A 20,765-nucleotide genomic window follows, 5' to 3' on the forward strand; every position below is an offset into this window, starting at 1 on the left:
TAAATTATTTTATAAAAAAAGACTCTCATCTAGTGGAGCAGGGCTGGCAGGAGTCCCTTGAAAAGGAAATGGAAGCACGGGATGTATTTAATAGGTCATATCAGCTGTGAAAAATGTATAATGTGCACACATCTTTTTAGGTTTTATTTTTTAAAAATGGCTAGGGTCTATGACCAATTTCAACACAACGGTTTCAATTTACTTGCTGAAAGCATTCAGTTACATTTGATAAGGAGTCTGTACTTAGATTTTTCAGAAGGACCTGTGCGATCTTGAAAGCTCCATGTGCTGCAACATCTTTTGGGTCCTTTTAAAGGTTATCACAGCTTGAGACTTCAGTTTTCTTCAGGACACATATGGCTACTGCAATTGCACTATAATGTTGGAATGAAACAAAAGTAAAGTGGTGGATGTGAATGGAGGTGGGTGATTACTCTCAGGCCCTGCTATTTAGTTTTGTTGCTTTTTGTCTCTCAGGTAGCTAAAAAGAGCTTACAGTCCTCCCTCTGCAAAGCTCTTGCCAAGGGGATTATGCAAAATATGAAGCCCCTTGCCCACTGGATTCCACACAATTTTTGGCAGTTTAGATGGCATGAAAAGACTGAATGGAATAGCAATCCATATTTAGCAACTCAAGAGCAATCACAGAACGAATGCAATTTGGCAAGACGTGAATATTATTGTATTCTATAAGTGCTGTAGGTACTAGATACATTCTGAAATGCCTTCAAGCTTGTTTCATCCCAAGTGCAGGAAACCTAAATTCTTCACTGAAAAAAAAACACAAAGTGGGATGTGAAATAGCTGATTGCTACCGTGATTTATTTTTCTTAGAATTGCCAGGTACATGAAGCTTAAAGGGGGTTCTGTGATGCAGTTGTGCGACAGGCTCAGAACTTCCAGCTTACCACAAAGGTTTGGCTTCCCTGGCATCTCAGTCAAGCAGTTCATAATGGCAAATAAAATGTTTAAAGGTAAATTTTAACCCTTTGAACCCATTGTCCCTGAATTCAGGGACGGCCTAATATCAATATCAACACCCGTTATCCCGGTAAACCGGTATAATCACATACTGAATAACCAATACTAATATTAAAAATAGCACATTGACAAAAAATATTGGTTTTCCCGAGGAAATTAGGGTTGCCGGGTTTATCGCCATAGGAACCTAGGGTTCAAAGGGTTAAAAGCCTGACACACGGCGAAATTAGGGGATGCGCAAATATGTTGGGCCGGTGCACAATGAGCAGATTTTAAAAGCCACCAGGATATGCGCGTGGATGTCTTTGCACGCACAAATGAAAAATCTCAAAAAGGAGGCGGGGTGGGCATGGTCTGGGTGGGGCATGGGCGTTACTGGATTTCACCATGAATTTTGCATGTAAATACCTATGCGCACTGGCGCATGCCGGTTGACATGTAAGGAATAAAACAAAAAAAATTCTAGGTAGATCAGCAGGGTTTTAAAGGTCGAGGCTAACAGAGGAGAAGGGAAGCTATTACACTAGGGGGGGTTGGAAGTCCTACCCCTTAACTGTGTGAACCGGGAACAAACTGGGAACATTGGCAATGGCATCGACGCGCATGGCTTTTAAAATTCCCCTACTTATGAGGTTGTTGGGGCATCTGTGGCACACAGGCACGTGTCCACTTAAAATTGTATGCACATGTGTGTACGGTCAGGCTATTTTCTAACATGCGCACAAATACGTGCATATGTTATAAGACGACCGCATCCCTGGGGGCGGGCGATGAATGCATGCACATGAGTGCCCAGGCACCGGTTTGAGAGTTACCGTCTAAGGTTTCTAAGCTGTCCAATCTCTTTGGGCAGGCAAGTGATTCCCCTTTCTGGGCCCCCAGCTGAGATATATTCCTGGCCCTGTACCCCGCAGTCTGGCAGGGATCGTCTCTGGGAGTGAAGTGGAAGAAGAGTTTTGGGAGACTCTGATCTTTGTTTTGTGCTTTCTATGGACCCTTGTCCTGCTTCAGGAATTTTTTCCCTCTGCCTGTGATTGCCTGCCTGTAACACAAAGAAGGGAGAGCAGTGTCTTGCCGGAGAAGAAAAGATGTGTATTTTCGGAGAAGATTTTTGTTTTTGTTTAGTTGGGAGGAATTTTTGCCACCAGTTCTTCACATGAGAAAGGAAAAGAATTTGAATATTGTATTTTTTTTTTTTTTGGGATGTTCTAACCCAGAGGTCGAAGAGAAACATCAGAGAAAGAGCTCTGGAGATGCCAGTCCCTACTAGGATCCAATGCTCTGTCACCTAGGAGTGAGGGGTTTGTTTCCTAGTGCCTGCTTTCTAAAGGGACACTGACTCAGCTGTGGAGGTCTGAGACCAGCAGTAGTTTTTGAATTTTGTTTGTGAAGATCAGTCGGAGAATTTTGGTTGCTAATTGAATTGAAGATATTGTTGTTTGAATACCCACCAAAATGTCCAATGTCATTTGTGAGAATACAAAGTGCCCTTAAAGGAAGGACATCCCAATTGTGAGTACATCTGAGAGAGAAAAAGACTGATTTTTCCCCCTGGTTTATCTTGGGCCTTGGAGGTTAATACCCCCACCCCAACCACCACCAGAAAGGACCCCCAAAACGCGAAGCCTGCAGATTGTGTGCAGAAAGGGAAAAAGGGATTTGGTGACCCTGGGACAACTGCGTACCCCATGTTCAGGACACCCACTGAAAAGGGGTTAAATATAGAGTGGGGGATTTTTTATCCTCATTAGTTTTAATTATCAGGTGTTAATTTGATGTGTCTGCTGTTTTGAAATATATTATTGGTATTTGTAAAATAGAAAAAATATGAGCTTATAATTATTGGATGTCATTCTATTTGTCAGCTGTTTTGAAATTATTTTTCTTTTTATTAGTATAGTTTTACTATTATTGATGATTGACATTTCTTGATTTTATTGTTTAATATTTTAGGGGGAATGCAAAGTTTCTGTTTTTCCATTGTTGCACTGCTTACAGAGGTCCATGTTCAGTCGATAGCTGGATTGCAAAGATAGCCAGATAAATTTATCTGGCTAACTTTGGAGACATATTCAGCAGTGCAGCTGCACTATTGAATACAGATGGCTTACATAGGCAGATAAGTTTATCTGGCTAACATTTGGACAGCTCTACAGCATGACCATAGTTAGCCAGATAAGTTATCAGACTTAAGGTTGAATTTTCAAAGGCCTATGTGCACCTATACTGGGAGATACGCGCGTGACTGGGATGCGTGCGCGCCACACGGGTTTTCAAACGCCCGCAGCCACACGCGTATCTCACGGTATGCACAGAAGAAAGGGGTTTTGAAAAAGGGGTGGCATAGAGGCGGGATCTGGGCAGGGTGTAGGCAGGGCATGGGTGGATCGGGACAGTGCCATTAGGCACTGTCCCGCTGAAGCGCAGGGGGGGGAACTGATCAGACTGAGCAAGTTGCTGCTGCTCTGGACTGCGGGTAAGTACAAACCCCAAAAAAATCTAGGGTACTTAGCGGGGTTTTAGTGGTTGGGGTTAGTAGGGGAAAAGGGAGGCAGGTTAGGTAGGGGGTTTAGGAAGTTCCCTCCCAGTCCGCTCAAATAAAGCAGCAGACTGGAAGGGAAATATCTGGTTAATGTTTAGCTGAATAAATGGGAAAAAATTCAAAGTTGGTATTTAACCAGATAACTTGTAAGTTGTAACTTGTAAGTTGTAACTTGTAAGTTATCTGGCTAAATGCCTCTGGATATGGATCTTCCAGAGTTTGGCATGTTGCTAGAGTCTGTTTTTGTCTGCACATTTCTATTTATACTTAGACTCTCTTTATCCTATTTAGTAAAAGTCTGTCTATTTCTGCACGTGTGATCGAGGTGAGGCATTCTGCTAATGTGTAGTTTATATGTAGGGATCTATAGCAGCTGGGCTTATTCTATTTTTCTAATAGGAGGTGTATTAGTGTTTTAGGGGCATGGTGTAATATTGCGGTGTTGCCTTTTCATAGGGTAGGGTTGTACTGTGAATGCTGGCATGGGAATTTTACTATATTATTATTGTAATTCAGTTTACTCATGGCTTTCTAAGGGCCAGGCCCACACCCAACATGTGTTGCAACAGGCCTAATACCACAAGAGTTCCAAGTGTCTTTTTTGCTTTTTTTGCAGGATTTTGTGGTTGGCACCGCATACAAATATACATCAGAAGGCTTTGAATGTCCTTTTGCATGTAAAATCTTTATTATAAATATATATCCTAAATAATGATAATCAAGGTCTTAACTCACTAAACATAATCCCTCAAAAGCCTTCAAGAAACCTACGATCCAATAACTCTGGTTACCTAAACATTCCCCCTGTCAAAGATGCACATCTGGCAACCACAAGTGAAAGAGCCTTCTCAATTGCTTCACCCAAAATGTGGAATACCCTACCTAAATTCTTACGAATTCAACATGACCTAAAAACATTCAAAAAGGATTTTAAAACACTAATGTTCCGCAAGTTCCTCACTGACTTTAAATCATCTAATCATCCCGACTCTCAACAGAACTCCCAATTGTTTACCGCATAATTCACCCCTTTATGCCTGTACCTGCTTGCCCTCCCCCTCTATCCTATTAATAATTCATTCTGGACTTGATATCCATTTCTCTGATATTGTTTAATGGTTCAAATGGTTTTGTATTGCAACCCATCTGTTAAGAATCTGTTTCTGTTCCTACTAATGCTCAGTTACAAGATAATGTAGACTTTTGTAAACCATTATGATGGCTCAACCGAATAACGGTATATAAAACTCATCAAATAAATAAATAAATAAATAAATAAATAAATAAATAAATATAATTTATTTGATTTATATTCCGCCTTTTGGCACTTCAAAGCAGATTACATTCAGGTACCATAGTATTTTCCTATTCCCAAAGGGCTTACTGAGGGGTTATTGAAAGTAGAACAACAATCACAAACTGAGAGGTTAGAAAGGTCAGAGTATTTGTTCAATGTGGAATTGTCTTCACTTGACTAACTGAAGGTCTAACAAGTCAATCAACTTTTTGGGCATCATTAAAACCATATTAAATAAGTAGGTTTTATTCAACAGGAAGGGTTTCCAAACATTTGTACATGCCATATTCACTATTTTATTTTTTTTAACTACATTAAAATCTGCAAACAGATAGTAATTTTGCATTAAAAATTTTGGAAAGATCCGGGACATAATTTTCAAAAGGATCTCCATTGTGTTTAACTTTGTACTACGTAGAGATTGTGTCAGCTTCCCCTCAACACCAGAGAGTTAAGAACAGCTGTACTGTAAACACAGAGATCCATTTCAACACCTGCAAAGTAAGCATAAAGGACCCTAAACCACTTAGGTATCCCCTAAAACAAGTGGCTACATGTGTCTCTGGGAAGTTTTAAAACCATTTAAATGGCTGAAACTGTCATTACTGAGGCAGTTTGCATAAGTCTGCTTCCAGTCACAACCTGGCGTAAGATTTTGTAATCAGAATCAGCATTATACTTAGTTCAATATACTAACCAATTGATTACTAATGTAAACTCATTAAAAGAAGAGTACTTGCTGTATATTCTCAGCCTTAACCATGGGTTTACACTGGACTAATCTGTATTAGTTTTCTGCCCGTGCTGGTGACATTTAGATCCTCTGTTGTAAATTATACAGAGGTATGAAAGTGTAAAAGAGTTAATATATTCAAAGCTGTAGTAGAGCCTTAATCTATGACGCACGAGCATGATTTATCGGTGGGTCTTGAAAACTGCACAGTGTAAAACCATGCCAAATAATGTGTGCCAATGCAGAGCTGACCCTTTAGTACAGGATTTATCTTCCTGCAGGTATAAATCCTGGCTTGTCTCATACCCCAGCTCTACATGGGGTTATAAATATTTTAATGAGCCCAAGTTCTTTATGTGGGGATGGAGTTCTGAAAAGAAAGGCCTGTCTCATAGCAATCTACTCCCTTCCCTCTTTAAAGGCAAAAGCGCAAGAAAAGGCAAAATGGTAAACAACTTCTAAAAAAAAAACTTGATAGCTTAGAAGAGTCGGGATCCATCAAAACACAAATATCTTGGTAAGATTATCTGGTGATAAAAGATAAAATAATAAAATGCAGACTTGTCAAAATGGAACATCAAATATACTTGTTCATGTGTGAATTCTTTGCTGGCTATGATACAATTTTACTGAACCAACATAAATGTAAGCCGAAGATAATGTTGCACATGAGCTTTTGAGGACTCTTCTTCAGAGGCTGACTCTAGTTCACGTTAACAAACTGGTAGGAGGATGTCCCAATTTTCACCATTCATTGGCCATAAAAGTCCTGAACATAGTTTTGATCTGTCATTTGGCCTTTGCTATCTGATCAGAGGACAGGGGGTACCTGGTGTGCAGTTTCTGTTTTAGGCTCAGATCACCCAGAGTGTGACACATTATACTTCCTGCAAAATGTGATCTCTGGTGGATTCTACCCTCTCTGGAGTCATCAACAAGTAAATAAGTGCAGTTTCAGAATTGCTCCTGTAGCATTTCTTGATATTTCAGATTTAGAAAGTCTCTGTCCATTTGGAAAATAAATCAGTTACTATCTGTAAGGATGTCACCAAAGTGTCCCTTACTAAATGTGTCAGAGTCTTCCCAAACTTTAGATGTGTGATGCCAAAGAGAGTAGGAGTGTGTAGTTTTCCCTGATACTCCCCAGTGAAAAGTGTCTTGCAGGGAGTGTGTGTAGCAAGCTACTATAAACCAGGTTCCAGCCCTTATAAGCTTATCATGTGTTGGAGCCTTACAATATGACCGAACTACATTTGGATCTGAGTGATGTGGTTTGGATATGTCAAAAAGGGGTTTTCAAACATGCAGAGACTGAAAGCAGCTACAGACAAGGTGAAGGGACCTAGAACATATCAAAAACCCCTGTGTGCTCTCCTGTGAATAATAAATATTCTGCAAGAACCAGCATCCAACACTCACAATGTTAATAAGTTGGAAAAAGGGCTGTACTGTTTAGCCTGCCCAGAGAACAGCACTACATAGCCAGCAGAGCAAGCAGTCAAAGGAATGCTGGGAGATTATTTAAGGTTGAAAAGGCACAATTTGGCTGGCTCTGTCTGTGTGTGTGTGTGGGGGGGGGGGGGGGGGGAGGAATGGCCAGGAGTTGGAGCCAGGAGTCAGGAAGAGAGGAGTGAATCTGGAAGCCATTCAATCAGTTCTTCTCTTGAAGAGCTAATTATTGAGGAGAGACAGACCTTTGCACTCTAAGGAAATAGAGAGGCAGACAGCTGTTCCTGCTTCATAACTGACTTCAATTAAAATCCCAACAAGGGAGAGAGAAGCCAAGACCTGAGAGCCTGAGAGATTTTCCAGAAATATCTAGGCCCAGAAGCACTTAGATGGATCACCCTCCTAAGAGACTGAGTTCAGTAATCTAAATTTTGCACGGAGCGAAGGGAGAAGGTTTATTAACTTGCCTTTTGTCCCCAAATACAGTATCTCATCTTAATTGCTTCAGCTTTTCAGCAAAGTCAAGCATCTATCAAATATACATGTCCTCCTGAGATTTATTGAAAAAGATTTTACCCTTGGGGGTCCTAATTTTGCCAGCAGGCAGACCTGTTAGGGATTTTTTTTAAGTATAAGCTGCTTAGGCCCTACTAAAGGTTACAGAGGATGTATTGGGTAGCATTAGGAACCTTCTAGCACTGGAAGATCCAAGGGATGGATGTGTAACACAGTAACACAATAATTGTCTGCAGAAAATGAGGAATGATAGAAAATACTATCCACCAAAGGGATTGCAGTTAAGTAAGGAATATAAAAAGCCTCACATGAGGCCCCAAAGGGAGTTGGGTTTGAGTTTCTGAAGTTAGAAGACCAGAATAGGTTGTGCTGAGAAAGAAGTAGTGAAGATTAAGGAGCTGGGAAGAAAAGGGGAGACACAACAAGAAGTTATTCTGATCTGACTCCTCAGTTCTGGGATTGCCTGTGGGAGGGAGAGAACCCCTATTTGGATAGTCCAGATGTTAGACCTGGAGCGTCTGTCCCCTGGAAACTAATGGAAGGATTTTCTGTGATTCAACTACCGAGATATGAGGATTGTGAGAAAGATCAAGAGAGACTCTGTAATGTCTTCTGGGGACGGTGAGAGCCTGAGGGAAAAAGAACAAAGTGTTAATGCTTGAAGAGGTTTATAGAGTATACTGTAAGATTTGAATATCTGGAGAAGAAAGCTTGGAGGAATATTGAACTTTGCAGTCTTGTGTTTGGATTTTCTACTATTTCTCTTTGTGGACATTTGTTTTTATTTATTTAGATTTTTTTTTAGATTTTTATATTCCACTTTTCTAAGCACTTCAAAGCAGATTACATTCAGGTACTGTAGGTATATCCCTAATCCCAGAAAGTTTACAATCTAACTTTGTACCTGAGGCAATGGAGGGTAAAGTGACTTGCCCAAGGTCACAAGGAGCAACACTGGGACTTGAACCCTGGTTTCCTGGTTCTGAAACTTGGTTTATTTTACCTAAAGAAACTTTTTTTTTTCCTGTTTGAGCACAAACTTAATCAGGGCTATGTTTTGTTTTAGAAGTGATCTCTGCCCAGTGGCCTTACAGGCTGTCCTGCCCCCATTCCACGGGACCCAGAAACCAGTTTCCTCCCATCCTGCTTGAGGAAATCCGGTACTCAACAGGGCTGGGAAGGTGATCCCCTGTGAAAGGGGGTAGGTTTACATAAGTATCAATCATTACATAACCAGCTATGTTCATGAAAAGAATATACCACCTTCTGTATAGGGGGAAGGAGAATCCTGCAGACAGGGAATATATTGAGTAGAAATCATACAAATATTACTTAATTACTACACTCCCCCAGTGCACTTGGAGGGAAAACAGTGGAGGGATTCAATCTGGCCAACTGATCACCTACGGACCGATAAGGTAAAGTGCGCTCTGGCGGAGCCAATGTTAACCCGCGTTTGGCTGTGCATTTTCGATGCGCTATTTTTACCCCTTATACAGTAAGAGGTAATAGCGTGTTGAAAACGCGCGGCCAACCCCCCCCCCCCCCCCCCACACACACAGAAACTAATAGCGCCCGCAACATGCAAATGCAGGTTGATGGGCCTATTAGTCATTCCCGCATGGTCCAGAAAGTAAAATGTGCAGCCAAGCCGCACATTTTAATTTCGGCCGGCACCAGGAAAGTGTACAGAAAAGCAGAAAAAACTGCTTTTTTGTACACCCTCCGAATTAATATCATAGCGATATTAAGTCGGAGGCCCCAAAAGTAAAAAAAAAATTTAAATAATAAAAAATTTAAAATCTGCCCACAGCCCGAGGGTTGGAAGATGGACGCTCAATTTAGCCGGCGTCCGTTTTCCGAACCCGTGGCTGTCAGCGGGTTCGAGAACCAATGCTGCTAAAATTGAGCATTGGCTGTCAAACCCTCTGACAGCTAACGCTTCTGTCAAAAAGGAGGCGCTAGGGATCACGCTAGTGTCCCTAGTGCCTTTTTTTACCACAGGCCCTAATAAGCTTACCTGGGCTTCCTGAATCGCGTGCCCAGGAGAGTGACCTGTGCGCTCGTCGGGAGAGCTGGCGCTTGCAGGCTCTCCTGCGCAGTTTTCTGTATTGGCCCATTAGTAATTGTATAACAATTTATACTTTGTTGCTATTCCTCGGTTTGTAGATCTAGGTCTTAGGTGGAAGTCCCTAAGAAATATACATGACAGTACGTTTTTTTTTTTTTTTTTAAATAAAATTACTGAAATTTGAAATGAGATGAGACTATAGGAAAGGAGTGATGGGGAGATATGATACAGAGTTTTAAATTCATGAACAGAATTAAAATTGCATAAGAAACAAACCTTTTCCAATGGAAAGGAAACTGTAGAACTAGGGGTCATGATACAAAACTTCAGGTGGTGGTAGGGGAGGGCACCGGGAATACTCAGGAACAATGTCATGAAATGCGTTTTCATGAAAAGAGTGGTGGATGCCTGGAGTGTCCTGAGAAGGTGATGAAGACCAAAAGAGTAATGGAATTCAAAAGGGCATGGGATAAACATAGTGGCAAGAGGATGGGAATGAAGCACCAGCGGTAACTTTTCTGCATGGGGGTTACCTGCACGGAGTGGAGGTAACTATCCTAATCAGAAGACAAGGAGTGACCTGCACAGAATGGAAGTTACAATCCTAAACACCTTGCTGGGCAGACTGACTGGGCTATTTTGCTCTTAATCTGCTGTTATTTACTGTGAAACTATGACTAGTAACCAATGGTGGGGCAGCTTTTAAAATGCTTAGTTTCAACCAATATCAGTGCAACTTTAAAAATCATCGATGACATCACAATGTGATCTGACCTCCCCGAGATTCAAACTTTTCTTCATCTTCTTTAGAGAGAGAGGTGACTTGCATATTTTTCAAACTATGTGATTATGGAACTATGGGCTCTAACAAAGGACAGATCAGCTTAATGATATCATAACATACTCTGATCTCCTTGGGGCCGATGCAATAAAGTTGCATAGAAAGTGGGCGCTGAACAGTCAGTGCCCGCTCTCTTAACGAGCGCATCCTTGCTAACGCGAATCCAATCGGTTCGTGACTGCCGTATGCCGGTCATGAAAACCGATGCCGATAAACCCGGCATCGGCTTTCGTGACTACCGTTCACCGCTGAAAACCGATGCCAATGTTATTGGCGTCAGTTTTTGTGACTGTTCGCTGGTAAGGTAAACTGACGCCGATAAACTTGGTGTCGGTTTTCGTGATGGGTCCGACTTTCAAATTTTTTTTTTTAGTTTTATTTCTTTTAGTTTTTCGATGCGCACATCTATTAACGCCTGCTCCTGGCAGGCGTTAATAGATGACAGTTAAATGTGCGTCCAAGATGCACTTTTTTTTTTTGCATTGGGAATGAATGCCTAATAGCCTCATTCACATGCATTTGCATGAGAAGAGCGCTATTACATTCACTCCGCATTGGATGTGCATTGAATATGCGCTAATCCCTTTATTGCATTAGGGGATTGACTAGTGCCTATTCTACCCGCATCTGACTGCAGGTTAACAGTGCGCTCAGCTCAGCGCACAGTATTGCATCGACCCCCTTGAGATTAAAATTGAATTAGCCATTTTCCCTAAAGGAAAGAAATGGGGATTCTAGATTTTGTAGTAGTGTTTTCTATAACTGTTAAAGGGTAGGGTTGCTACTGGCTAGAATTTGACCAGCCTAACCAGTTTTAGTTAAAGAAGGCCAGCAGACAGAAGGACCTTTAAACCAGCAATACAAATGCTGGCAATCCATCTAATGCATGTGTCTCTAACAGCAGATAATTCCTTCTCCTCAAGCTCCCACATCCTCCTCTCTCCTTCCCTCGAAGCACAAGGAAGATGTTGAGGCCAATCCAGGGCACAGTTGTGGCAGCAGCAGGAAGTCATAGAGTGAATATGGGGACTGAGTTATTGCACACTTAAGAGTCCCTACAGTGGCTTTATCTCCTGCATGGATTTCTTTTCCAAACAGAGAGCTCGCATGGGAGCAGAAGGTGGAACCATGGGAAGGAATGTGAGTTCACAATGGTTCAGTCCCCATATTCAGTCACAACCGACTGCCACCATTTCCAGGCCCAGGACCAGGTCCAGCAGCTTCTCCATGCTTCAGGTGCGATGAGGGGGACAGAGGTGAAGTGAGGGGTAAGGGGAGGGCCTGAAGAAATGAAGTCCTAAAGGAATGGGAAGTGGAGCAGAGGATGAAGACATGGGGGGGAAGGAAAGAGGAGTAGGAAGGCCGGTGGAGGGGGAATTTCTTGTGGGGAACAGCAGGATCGCCAACCCTGAAGGGGAGGGATTGACAAAATAATAAATACTGGGAAACAGGCCTCAGCATATTAAAGGTAATTTCATAACTGTGCATGTAAGGCTAAATGTCTGTGTGTGTAATTTGTACGTGCAGACTTTATCCAACATTTTCAGTTTTCAAAGCGAACTTATGCGTGTGTAAATTTGCTTTGAAAATGCTCACAAATTACCTTATACAAAGTTACAACTGATCTTTGCAAGTAACCCTCTTGTGCAAGTAACTTATGTGCATACTTTTTAAAAGCAAACACTATGGACTCAAGTTTAAGTCTGCCTCGGAACACCTCTTCCCAGTCCACACAAAAAGTATGTGCAAAACTAGGCTATGCACTTACTTTTACTAGCAGTGAGCCCCTGCCAGTTTTAGAACATCCATTCACATGCATAAAAGTGTGTTTTATGTCCATATCAATGACCTTGAAAATTGACCCTCATTAGGATTTTACTATTCAAGGCCTTTTCAAAGGAAAAGGTTTCTATCTCTCAGAGAAACCAGGGAACAAACAGAACATGCTCCTTGTGATGCACGAGACCTTCTCTTGCAATCTGCAAAGCAGAGGCCCATTAAACTCTTGGCAAGATTTTATTTCAGTCTTGGAAGCAGACAGTCCAAAACAAGTCTTTCCTTTCACACTGCAGCAAGGAAATTTCTCATTGCAAGAGAATGATTAAACATTCACAGCTTCAGGGTAACTTCCCTGAGAGAGTGACAGCTTATCGGTACAGCACAGTAAGTATTTTATAAGCAATTCCAAAACAATAGGGAACCGGAGAAACCTTTTCTTCCTTTTGTCAGGATTTCAGCATTCTGAATGCCTGCCAGCTTTGAAGCTCTCTGCCCCCTTCTCTTAAACAGGTAACATAGCTCAACTCCTTTAAACCCCTGCTTGAAGAGCTACACCCTACACAGGATAATTAGCTGTCTGAGCCCAGCTGGGATCTGATCCAGCCTCCACCCCCTGCAGCTCTGTCAACCTGTGAACTGATTCACAAGCATGGTTTCAACTCCTCCTTGCCTCTATACTCTAATGGTAGCTGCATGAAATGTATAAAGAAATGATTTGACTAGAGCAGCAACTAGGAATAAAAGATAAATCCTAGAATGGAATGTGTGATGACGGTAGCGAGGAATTACAGTACTTTCAACCATTCATGGTGAACATAACAGAGGCAGGTCTATGCCAGAATATTCGATAGGCAAATCAGGTCAATCCTTAAACATCAGGCTGAGTTCTAAGAGCCAAATACAAGACAAATTGAAGTAATTAATATAAAATTCTCCCAAAGAGAGGCCCTAAGCATTCGGCTAAGACTGTTGCTACTATGACAACATCTGCTGCTGCAAGCATGGAGCCGAGGGTATGTCCTCCTTTAAGCCCTTAACAAGAAAGGAACTAGCGTTACTAAGGCATGCCATCTGGAGAAAAGGGGACTTAAAAAGTTGAAAAGTATAATGAATAAAGAAGATAAAACCAAAAGTTAAACTTAGCAAAGTGGCAATTCCAAGGAAATCTGTATTTTTTGAAACAAGCTTGAGCTTTTACTTGCCTCTAGGTAATGTGGTACTATGAGAAGTCTCTGCTTGTGTCCTGATTTGAACACCTGCTGGATCACCAGAAAACAACAAACCCGGTAGAGCACGTAAGAGAAAACAATTGGGGCCGCTGCAATAAATGAGTGCAGAAAACGGGCGCTCGGTTTTGAGCGCCCACTTTCCTAACGCGCCCCCAGGCACCTCTCCTGGGTGCGCAATTTAATAATTAAATGAGGGGTTGCGCTGCCAGGGAGGCGCTAGGGACAGGCACCCAGGAGAGGTCAGCTGTCAGTGGGTTAGGAAAATGGACACTCAATTTTACGAGCATCTGTTTTCCTAACGGGAGCACAGCCCAAGGGTTAGGAAAATGGAGGCTTGTTAATTGAGCGTCTGTTTCCCTAACCTGACCACCAGCACTTTTTAAAAAAAAATTATTTAATAAACCTTTTGGTTCCTCTGACTTAATATTATCATGATGTTAAGTCGGAGGATGTACAGAAAAACAGTATTATCTGCTTTTCTGTACAACTTTTTGGGCTGCTCTGGGCAAGCGTTAATTTCTGAGCATAAAAATTTCTGAGCATAAAAAATGTGTGCCCAACCCACATAAAAATGTGGGTTGGGCACACATTTTTTTTAGATCTGGGGTAAATAACTAATAGCCTCATCAACATGCATCTGCATGTAATAAGCGCTATTAGTTTTGCTGGGGGTTAGATGTGCATTTTGGACGCGCTAATCTCCTTATAGCACAAGAGGATGTGGATGCGCGTCCACATCCTCTTGTGTTTGCTTTATGCAACAACCACAACACCCTTATTTGCTGTCATGCCACATGACTATCTTCTGTATAATATATATAGTGAATTTAAGTGGAATAAAGATGACATTATTGTTATAATAATCCTCCTTTCCTCTATTTTCAATTTGTATGTAAACAATTGACATTTTTTTCTTGTCATTTTTAGACAGTAACAAGATTTGCTCCTCGAAGAAGAACTATTTTAGTTTGAAACATGGTCCTGTGTCAGGCTTTGCGATCTACAGCAGGCATCAGATTTACTAAAATTTGCAGCAATGCTTCAAGCTCTAAATAATTGTCTTCTATGATACAATAGAGACTGCACATTTTAACAGCAAATGAAACATTTTAAAAAATGTATATACAGCTAACACATCAATATTAGAAAGTGGCTAGAATCTTGACCGATGATTATATATAATAGGGATGTGCAGAAGGTACGGATTCATCCGATTCGGTATTCGTATTCGTCAGCGGGCAAACACGTTGCATTCGTTCAATGGCGACCCTGATCCATTGATACGTTGCATTCGTTTTCCTGTTCCCATTAAAGTCAATGGGGGAAGTATTTGCAGCCTATTTTTGGCTGCAGAATTGGGGGTTTCTTATCAATTTTGATGAAACTTCTGGGGAGCAATCATCAGAACAAGAAAAGAGCTCCAAGGTACTTAGACTGTGGCAAAGTGGCACCAAAGTGGCATGAATAGCCTAAGGCACAGTAAAGGGGCAAAGGGGTACCAGGAGTGGCAAGAGTGCTTTAATAGAGGTGCAAAGCAGCAGCGAGAGTGTAAAAAACAAACCACACTTTCAAAAGAGAGCACCAATAACAGATGCATGGACCCTCGAAGGCAGCGCGACAGGCAAAGCGGCAAGATAATCGGCATCAACATCCTACAGCACAATGAAGGGGGAACATAGCAAGCAGAAAGACTAGCACCAACACACTGAGGAACCATGATAGTGGCAAGAAAACCACAAGGAGTTGAGTGAGTCATCTGGTGTATGGCAGCAAGGCAGAGTGGCAGAGAGTAGATATAGGCTGGCTACACCCGGGGAGAGTTCCCTTTCTTTGCGCAGGAAGGGCTCCCTAGAATGGGTTCACCCCCAGAGTGGGGTGTTTCCATTGGTGTCTAGTGAGCTCTCGCTGGTCTTTTAAAATCTGGTGGAATTAGCAGATATACAAACGAGAATTTTCAAGGCTGAGGCGGTTTCCATGTAAACAGCGGTTCAATATGGGTCAGAGGGTAGATACAGGCTGGCTATACCCGGAGAGAGTTCCCTTTTCTTTGCGCAGGAAAGGGCTCCCCGGAATGGGTTGGCCCCTAGAGTGGAGCACGAGCCTTCAAAGCGTGGTGACATGGAGCAGGGTGCCATGTGAACAGCGGTTCAACATGGGTCAACAGATGTTAAGAGATAGGTTGGCAGTGGCTACACTGGGGAGAGTTCCCTTTACTTTGAGCAGGAAAGGGCTTCCTTGGAATGGGTTGACCCCTAGAGTGGAGCACGAGCCTTCAAAGCGTGGCAACATGGAGGAGGTCTCACTGTGAACAGCGGTTCAACATGGGTCAACAGGTACTAAGAGATAGGCTGTTACACCCGGGGAGGGTTCCCTTTCCTTTGCGCAGGAAAGGGCTCCCTAGAATGGGTTCGCCCCTAGAGTGGGGTGTTTCCGTTGGCGTCTAGTGAGCTCTCGCTAGTCTTTTAAAATCTGGTGGAATTAGCAGATATACAAACAAGAATTTTCAAGGCCGAGGTGGAGGAGGTTTCCATGTAAACAGCAGTTCAACATGGGTCTGAGGGTAGATATAGGCTGGCTACACCCGGGGAGAGTTCCCTTTCCTTTGAGCAGGAAAGGGCGCCCTGGAATGGGTTGGCCCCTAGAGTGGAGCACAAGCTTTCAAAGCGTTTCGACATGGAACAGGGTGCCATGTGAACAGCGGTTCAACATGGGTCAACAGGTGCTAAGAGATAGACTGGCAGTGGCTACACCAGGGACCGGTCCCTTTCCTTTGAGCTGGCAGTGGCTACACCGGGGAGAGTTCCCTTTACTTTGAGCAGGAAAGGGCTTCCTTGGAATGGGTTGGCCCCTAGATTGGAGCACGAGCCTTCAAAGCGTGGCAACATGGAGCAGGGTCTCACTGTGAGCATGGTCTCACTGTGTTTGCCACAGTCTAAGTACCTTGGAGCTCTTTTCTCATTCTGAACATGGATCAACAGGTGCTAAGAGATAGGCTGCTACATCTGGGGAGAGTTCCCTTTCCTTTGAGCAGGAAAGGGCTCCCAGGAATGGATTGGCCCCTAGAGTGTATAATGGTACAAATTGTTAGGATTTAAGCATTTGCAAACAGATCATGACTTCATAAGCAAGACGGAGGAAGCTCTCTTCTCTGCCCTGAAACTAAAGAAAATTGTTTGTTTTATTTAAGGATCCATGCTGTGAAGGAATACTAGTTTGAATTGCCAGAGACTGAGGTTTCCCTTTGCAACAAGGGTTCAGCCGTTAGGACTGAACATAAGGCCTGGATGAACAGGCACAGCATTCAAGGACAGAGGTCAAGCCCATGTAGGGACATAAGGCCTGGATGGACAGGCACACCAATCAAGGATAGAGATCAAGCCCACGTAGGGACATAAGGCCTGGATGGACAGGCACAGCAATCGAGGACAGAGGTCAAGCCCACCTAGGGACATTAGGCTTGGATGGACAGGCACAGCAATTAAGGACAGAGGTCAAATCCTTGTAGGGACATTAGGCCTGGACGGACAGGCACAGTATTCGAGGTCAAACCCTTGTAGAGATGTAAATCCTGGACAGACAGGCACAGCATTTGAGGTTAGAGGTCAAGCCCACCTAGGGACATAAGGCCTGGACAGACAGGCACAGCAATCGAGGACAGAGGTCAAGCCCACCTAGGGACATAAGGCCTGGACAGACAGGCATAGCATTCGAGGACAGAGGTTAAGCCCACATAGGGACATAAGGCCTGGGCAGTGGACAGACAGGCACAGCGTTTCAGGTCAGGCCCTTGTAGGGACATTTGACCTGGACAGTGGACGGACAGGTACAGCATTAGAGGTCAGGCCCTTGTAGGGACATATGGCCTGGACAGTGGACAGACAGGCACAGCATTAGAGGTCAGGCCCTTGTAGGGACATATGGCCCGGACAGTGGAGGAACAGGCACAGCGTTTCAGGTCAGGCCCTTGTAGGGATGTATGGCCTGGACAATGGATGGACAGGCACAGTGTTAGCGGTCAGGCCCTTGTAGGGACGAATGTCCTGGACAGTGGACGGACAGGCACAGTGTTTCAGGTCAGGCACTTGTAGGGACATACTGCCTGGACAGTGGACAGACAGGCACAGCATTTCAGGTCAGGCCCTTGTAGGGACGTATGGCCTGGTCAGTGGACAGACAGGCACAGTGTTTTAGATCAGGCCCTTGTAGGGACGTACAGCCTTGACAGTGGACAGACAGGCACAGCATTTCAGGTCAGGTACATGTGCTCAGTGCTTATATTATCTGTAGCATAGGAGGCAGTTGGAGCTGCTGCAAGGCTATCAATTGCTTTTATTCATCTTGCCATTCACAGGGAAAATTTGGAAACCCAAGCAAAGGCAGGTTTACTTTCAAAAACACTAGCATTTCCATCAACTCTTGTGCCAGCCTTGAGCGGTGAGGGCTCATGATATCCCCTGTCATTGAAAAGAGACATTCACTGGGCACCCTGGTTGGTGGACATGACAGATATCGCTGAGCCACTTTGGCTAGGTGTAGCCAGACAGTGGATTTGTGTGCCCAAAATTCCAGCAGATCTGTCTGTATGTTCTCTGTGAGCTCTGAGAGATACCATGTCACTGACAACTGTGCTGGTGTCTCCTTTGCTTGGGTGGGCTCAGAGTTACTTATGCCAGCTGCTTTCTCTCTAGCCCATAGCACAAAAGATGAATCTTTATGGGCAACATGCCTTTGGCGTTCTGAAGTGGAGGAGGAGGAGGTACTAGCTGTCGCTGATAGAGTGCTGCTCCTGCTTGGGCTAGCACAACTACTTGAAATGCCCGCTGTTTCCTCCTCTGCTTTACGCCTAATCTGTCTCTGCCTATGGCACTCCACGTACTTTTGCTAACAGCAGGTCCTTCACCATTAGGAGACAATCGAACTGTAGGGCGAGTTTTGCTTTCACACGGGGATCACAGACTGTAGCGAGCATGTATGTGTTCTGTTCTGTTAAAGGCCTTAATCTCTCTTCCACCTGCTGCTGCAAAACGTCCGCTGTGTCGGAGGATTGCATGCCAGAAGATCCACGTAATGAAAGTCCTCTTTCAGCCACAAAAATAATAATATCTAAAATTCGATGAAGGATCATCTTCCATTTTTCACTTTTTGCGTTAAGCTGATTAACAACAAAATTATCGATCATAGAATTACATGTAATTGTTTTCATTGCTTCCTTCCAAGTGATATACTTTCCTTTATGTATATTGGAATTTTCATGATTTTGGTATAATGTCTTTCAGGAAAGCAATCAGAATTCCAGATATGCATCGCTCTTGGCAAGCAGGACTCCACTTGGAGATCTGTAAGGACCCCCTGTCGATCAGTGGCTGATGTTGGAATAGCCATGGCAGGCCAAGGATAATGGCATTCATGGCTTTTGGAAGGTGATACAGGTGGATGGTTTCCTTGTGAAGAATGCTCGTGCACATTAGAGGCAGGTCTTGGTCTTGGTAATGCGCCCTGGCAGGGGTTTACTGGACATGGAGGACACCATGAGCAGTGTCTCCAGTGGTTCAATAGGGATGCTGAACTGGTGAACTATCAATTCATTTATGAAGCTCCTTGCAACACCTGAGTGTTGGCATCCTTGATAGGGCATCGGGCTTCATAGTGACCAGTGCCAGCACAATACAGGCAGAAGTTCAGGCTTCTCCGTCACTGGCATTCCTCTGGGGTGAATCTAAAGTGGTTTCTTGGTGTGGGTCAGGCGGGGTCTGTGCTCTGGAAGGGACCACAAATTATTAAAAGTGTGGTACAAGATGGATTGGGTGACAGAATTGCCCTCGCTCTCAGGCACCCTCATGGAAGTGGAGGTTCAGCCAAATGGCTAAGAGAATGAGCTTCTCAAGGGACGTGGGTATTTCTCACCCTGCAAGTTCATCCTTCTCGGAGAGATTCTGTCAAACAATAGCTACCAAGCTGTAGTCACGCTATTGTAGCTCTGAGGCCAGCGTTTGAAATTGGACTGTGTATTCCCCCATGGTTCAGGAGCCTTGGTGAATCTGTAAGAGGTCAAACGCAGCCAAAATTGTTCAAGATGGTTCATCGAAAATGAGGTGGAAGTCTCAAAGAAATTGATCTAGGTTTTCCGGAATTGAGTCTTCCTTCTCCTACAGCAGGGAAGCCCAGGTTAGGACAGATCCTCCCAGCAGGGATAGTATGAAGGTTACCTTGGTTTTGTCAGTAGGAAAGAGGGCCACCTGCAGGATGAAGTGCATGTGGCACTGATTGATGAATCCCCGACAATCCTGAGGGTTACCATGGTACCTCGTGGGGGAGATAGTCGGGGAAGCATCAAAGTAGGGGCTGCTGAAGCTGGTGGTGGAGGCACTATGGATGGTGCCAGCTGGAGGGAGAGTGCATCCATCTGGACTGCCAGCCTTTCCAAAATCCCCGTGATCTGATCCAGTACATTCTGCTGCTGCTGCTGAATTTGTTGCGCCATACTGGGAATGATGTGGAGTGTGGACAACTCTGCTAGGTCCATGGCCTCAGCAAACTTTTAGGAACGTAGCCCTCTGGCCGTTCCATGAGCCCTTTTGGACTAACTGTTAGCAATGTGGACTCCTGTGTGGTTAGGTAATGGAATATGCCACACGGGTGGACCCAGGTGGCTTCTCTCACCATGGGTGGAAGTGCCAGGAAAGGACCAACAGTCATATCACCTATACCAACTGCCGTTCCCATAGTTTGAGCCCTTGGTGCAGACAGGTGGGTTTCAGGACATGGTGAGAGAGAGAGTCTAAATCCAAGTTCATCTCAGGGCCAGCGGTGAGAAATGGTGTCCTGCAGATGGTCCAAGATTGGGGTAGGCAGAAAACAAGCAGAATCCAGAAGACAAGCCAAGGTCGAGGCAGGCAGCATGCAGACAGAATCCAGAAAACAGTCTAAGGTTAGGACAGGCAGTGAGCAAGTAGGAGTCAGTTCCGGAACCAGAGTCAGCCAAGAAGACAGCCAAGGATGCCAACGGATTAGGGGCAGAGGGCCAGGGAAACAACCACAGAGATCAGGAATACAAGACAAGGTCAGGAAGACAGAGGCAGAAGATATGAACTAGCAACATGCACTGAGGAACAGGCTACTCAGGAGATTTGTTGCTGAGTCACTGGCTGGTTGGAAGAGGCTTCCTTATATACTCCTGGAGGATGTGACATCATCATCCACGCCAAAGGAAGTCCCGGCTAAGGGACCTTGGAACAGCATGCTGCTGTCAGAATTGCTTTGGATCAGAGGTGAGGGGCTTAACATTTTTATTCAGACTTTTACCTCATCAATAGCAGAAGTAACATTG

The 20,765-nt window shown here is 43.9% G+C and overlaps 1 protein-coding gene across 1 annotated transcript; it reads right to left on the reverse strand.

The window, feature by feature from the left end:
* Positions 1–450: 450 nt before the first annotated feature.
* On the reverse strand, positions 451–19,919 carry LRRC30 (leucine rich repeat containing 30). The gene is given in 5 exon segments (XM_029587158.1): positions 451–616; positions 618–690; positions 693–966; positions 1,799–2,023; positions 19,734–19,919. Coding segments are annotated over 5 exon segments (924 nt in total).
* Between the last annotated feature and the right edge of the window lie 846 nt (positions 19,920–20,765).

The sequence above is a fragment of the Rhinatrema bivittatum genome, chromosome 2 (genome assembly GCF_901001135.1).
Source record: "Rhinatrema bivittatum chromosome 2, aRhiBiv1.1, whole genome shotgun sequence".
In the NCBI taxonomy this organism is placed as follows: domain Eukaryota; kingdom Metazoa; phylum Chordata; class Amphibia; order Gymnophiona; family Rhinatrematidae; genus Rhinatrema; species Rhinatrema bivittatum.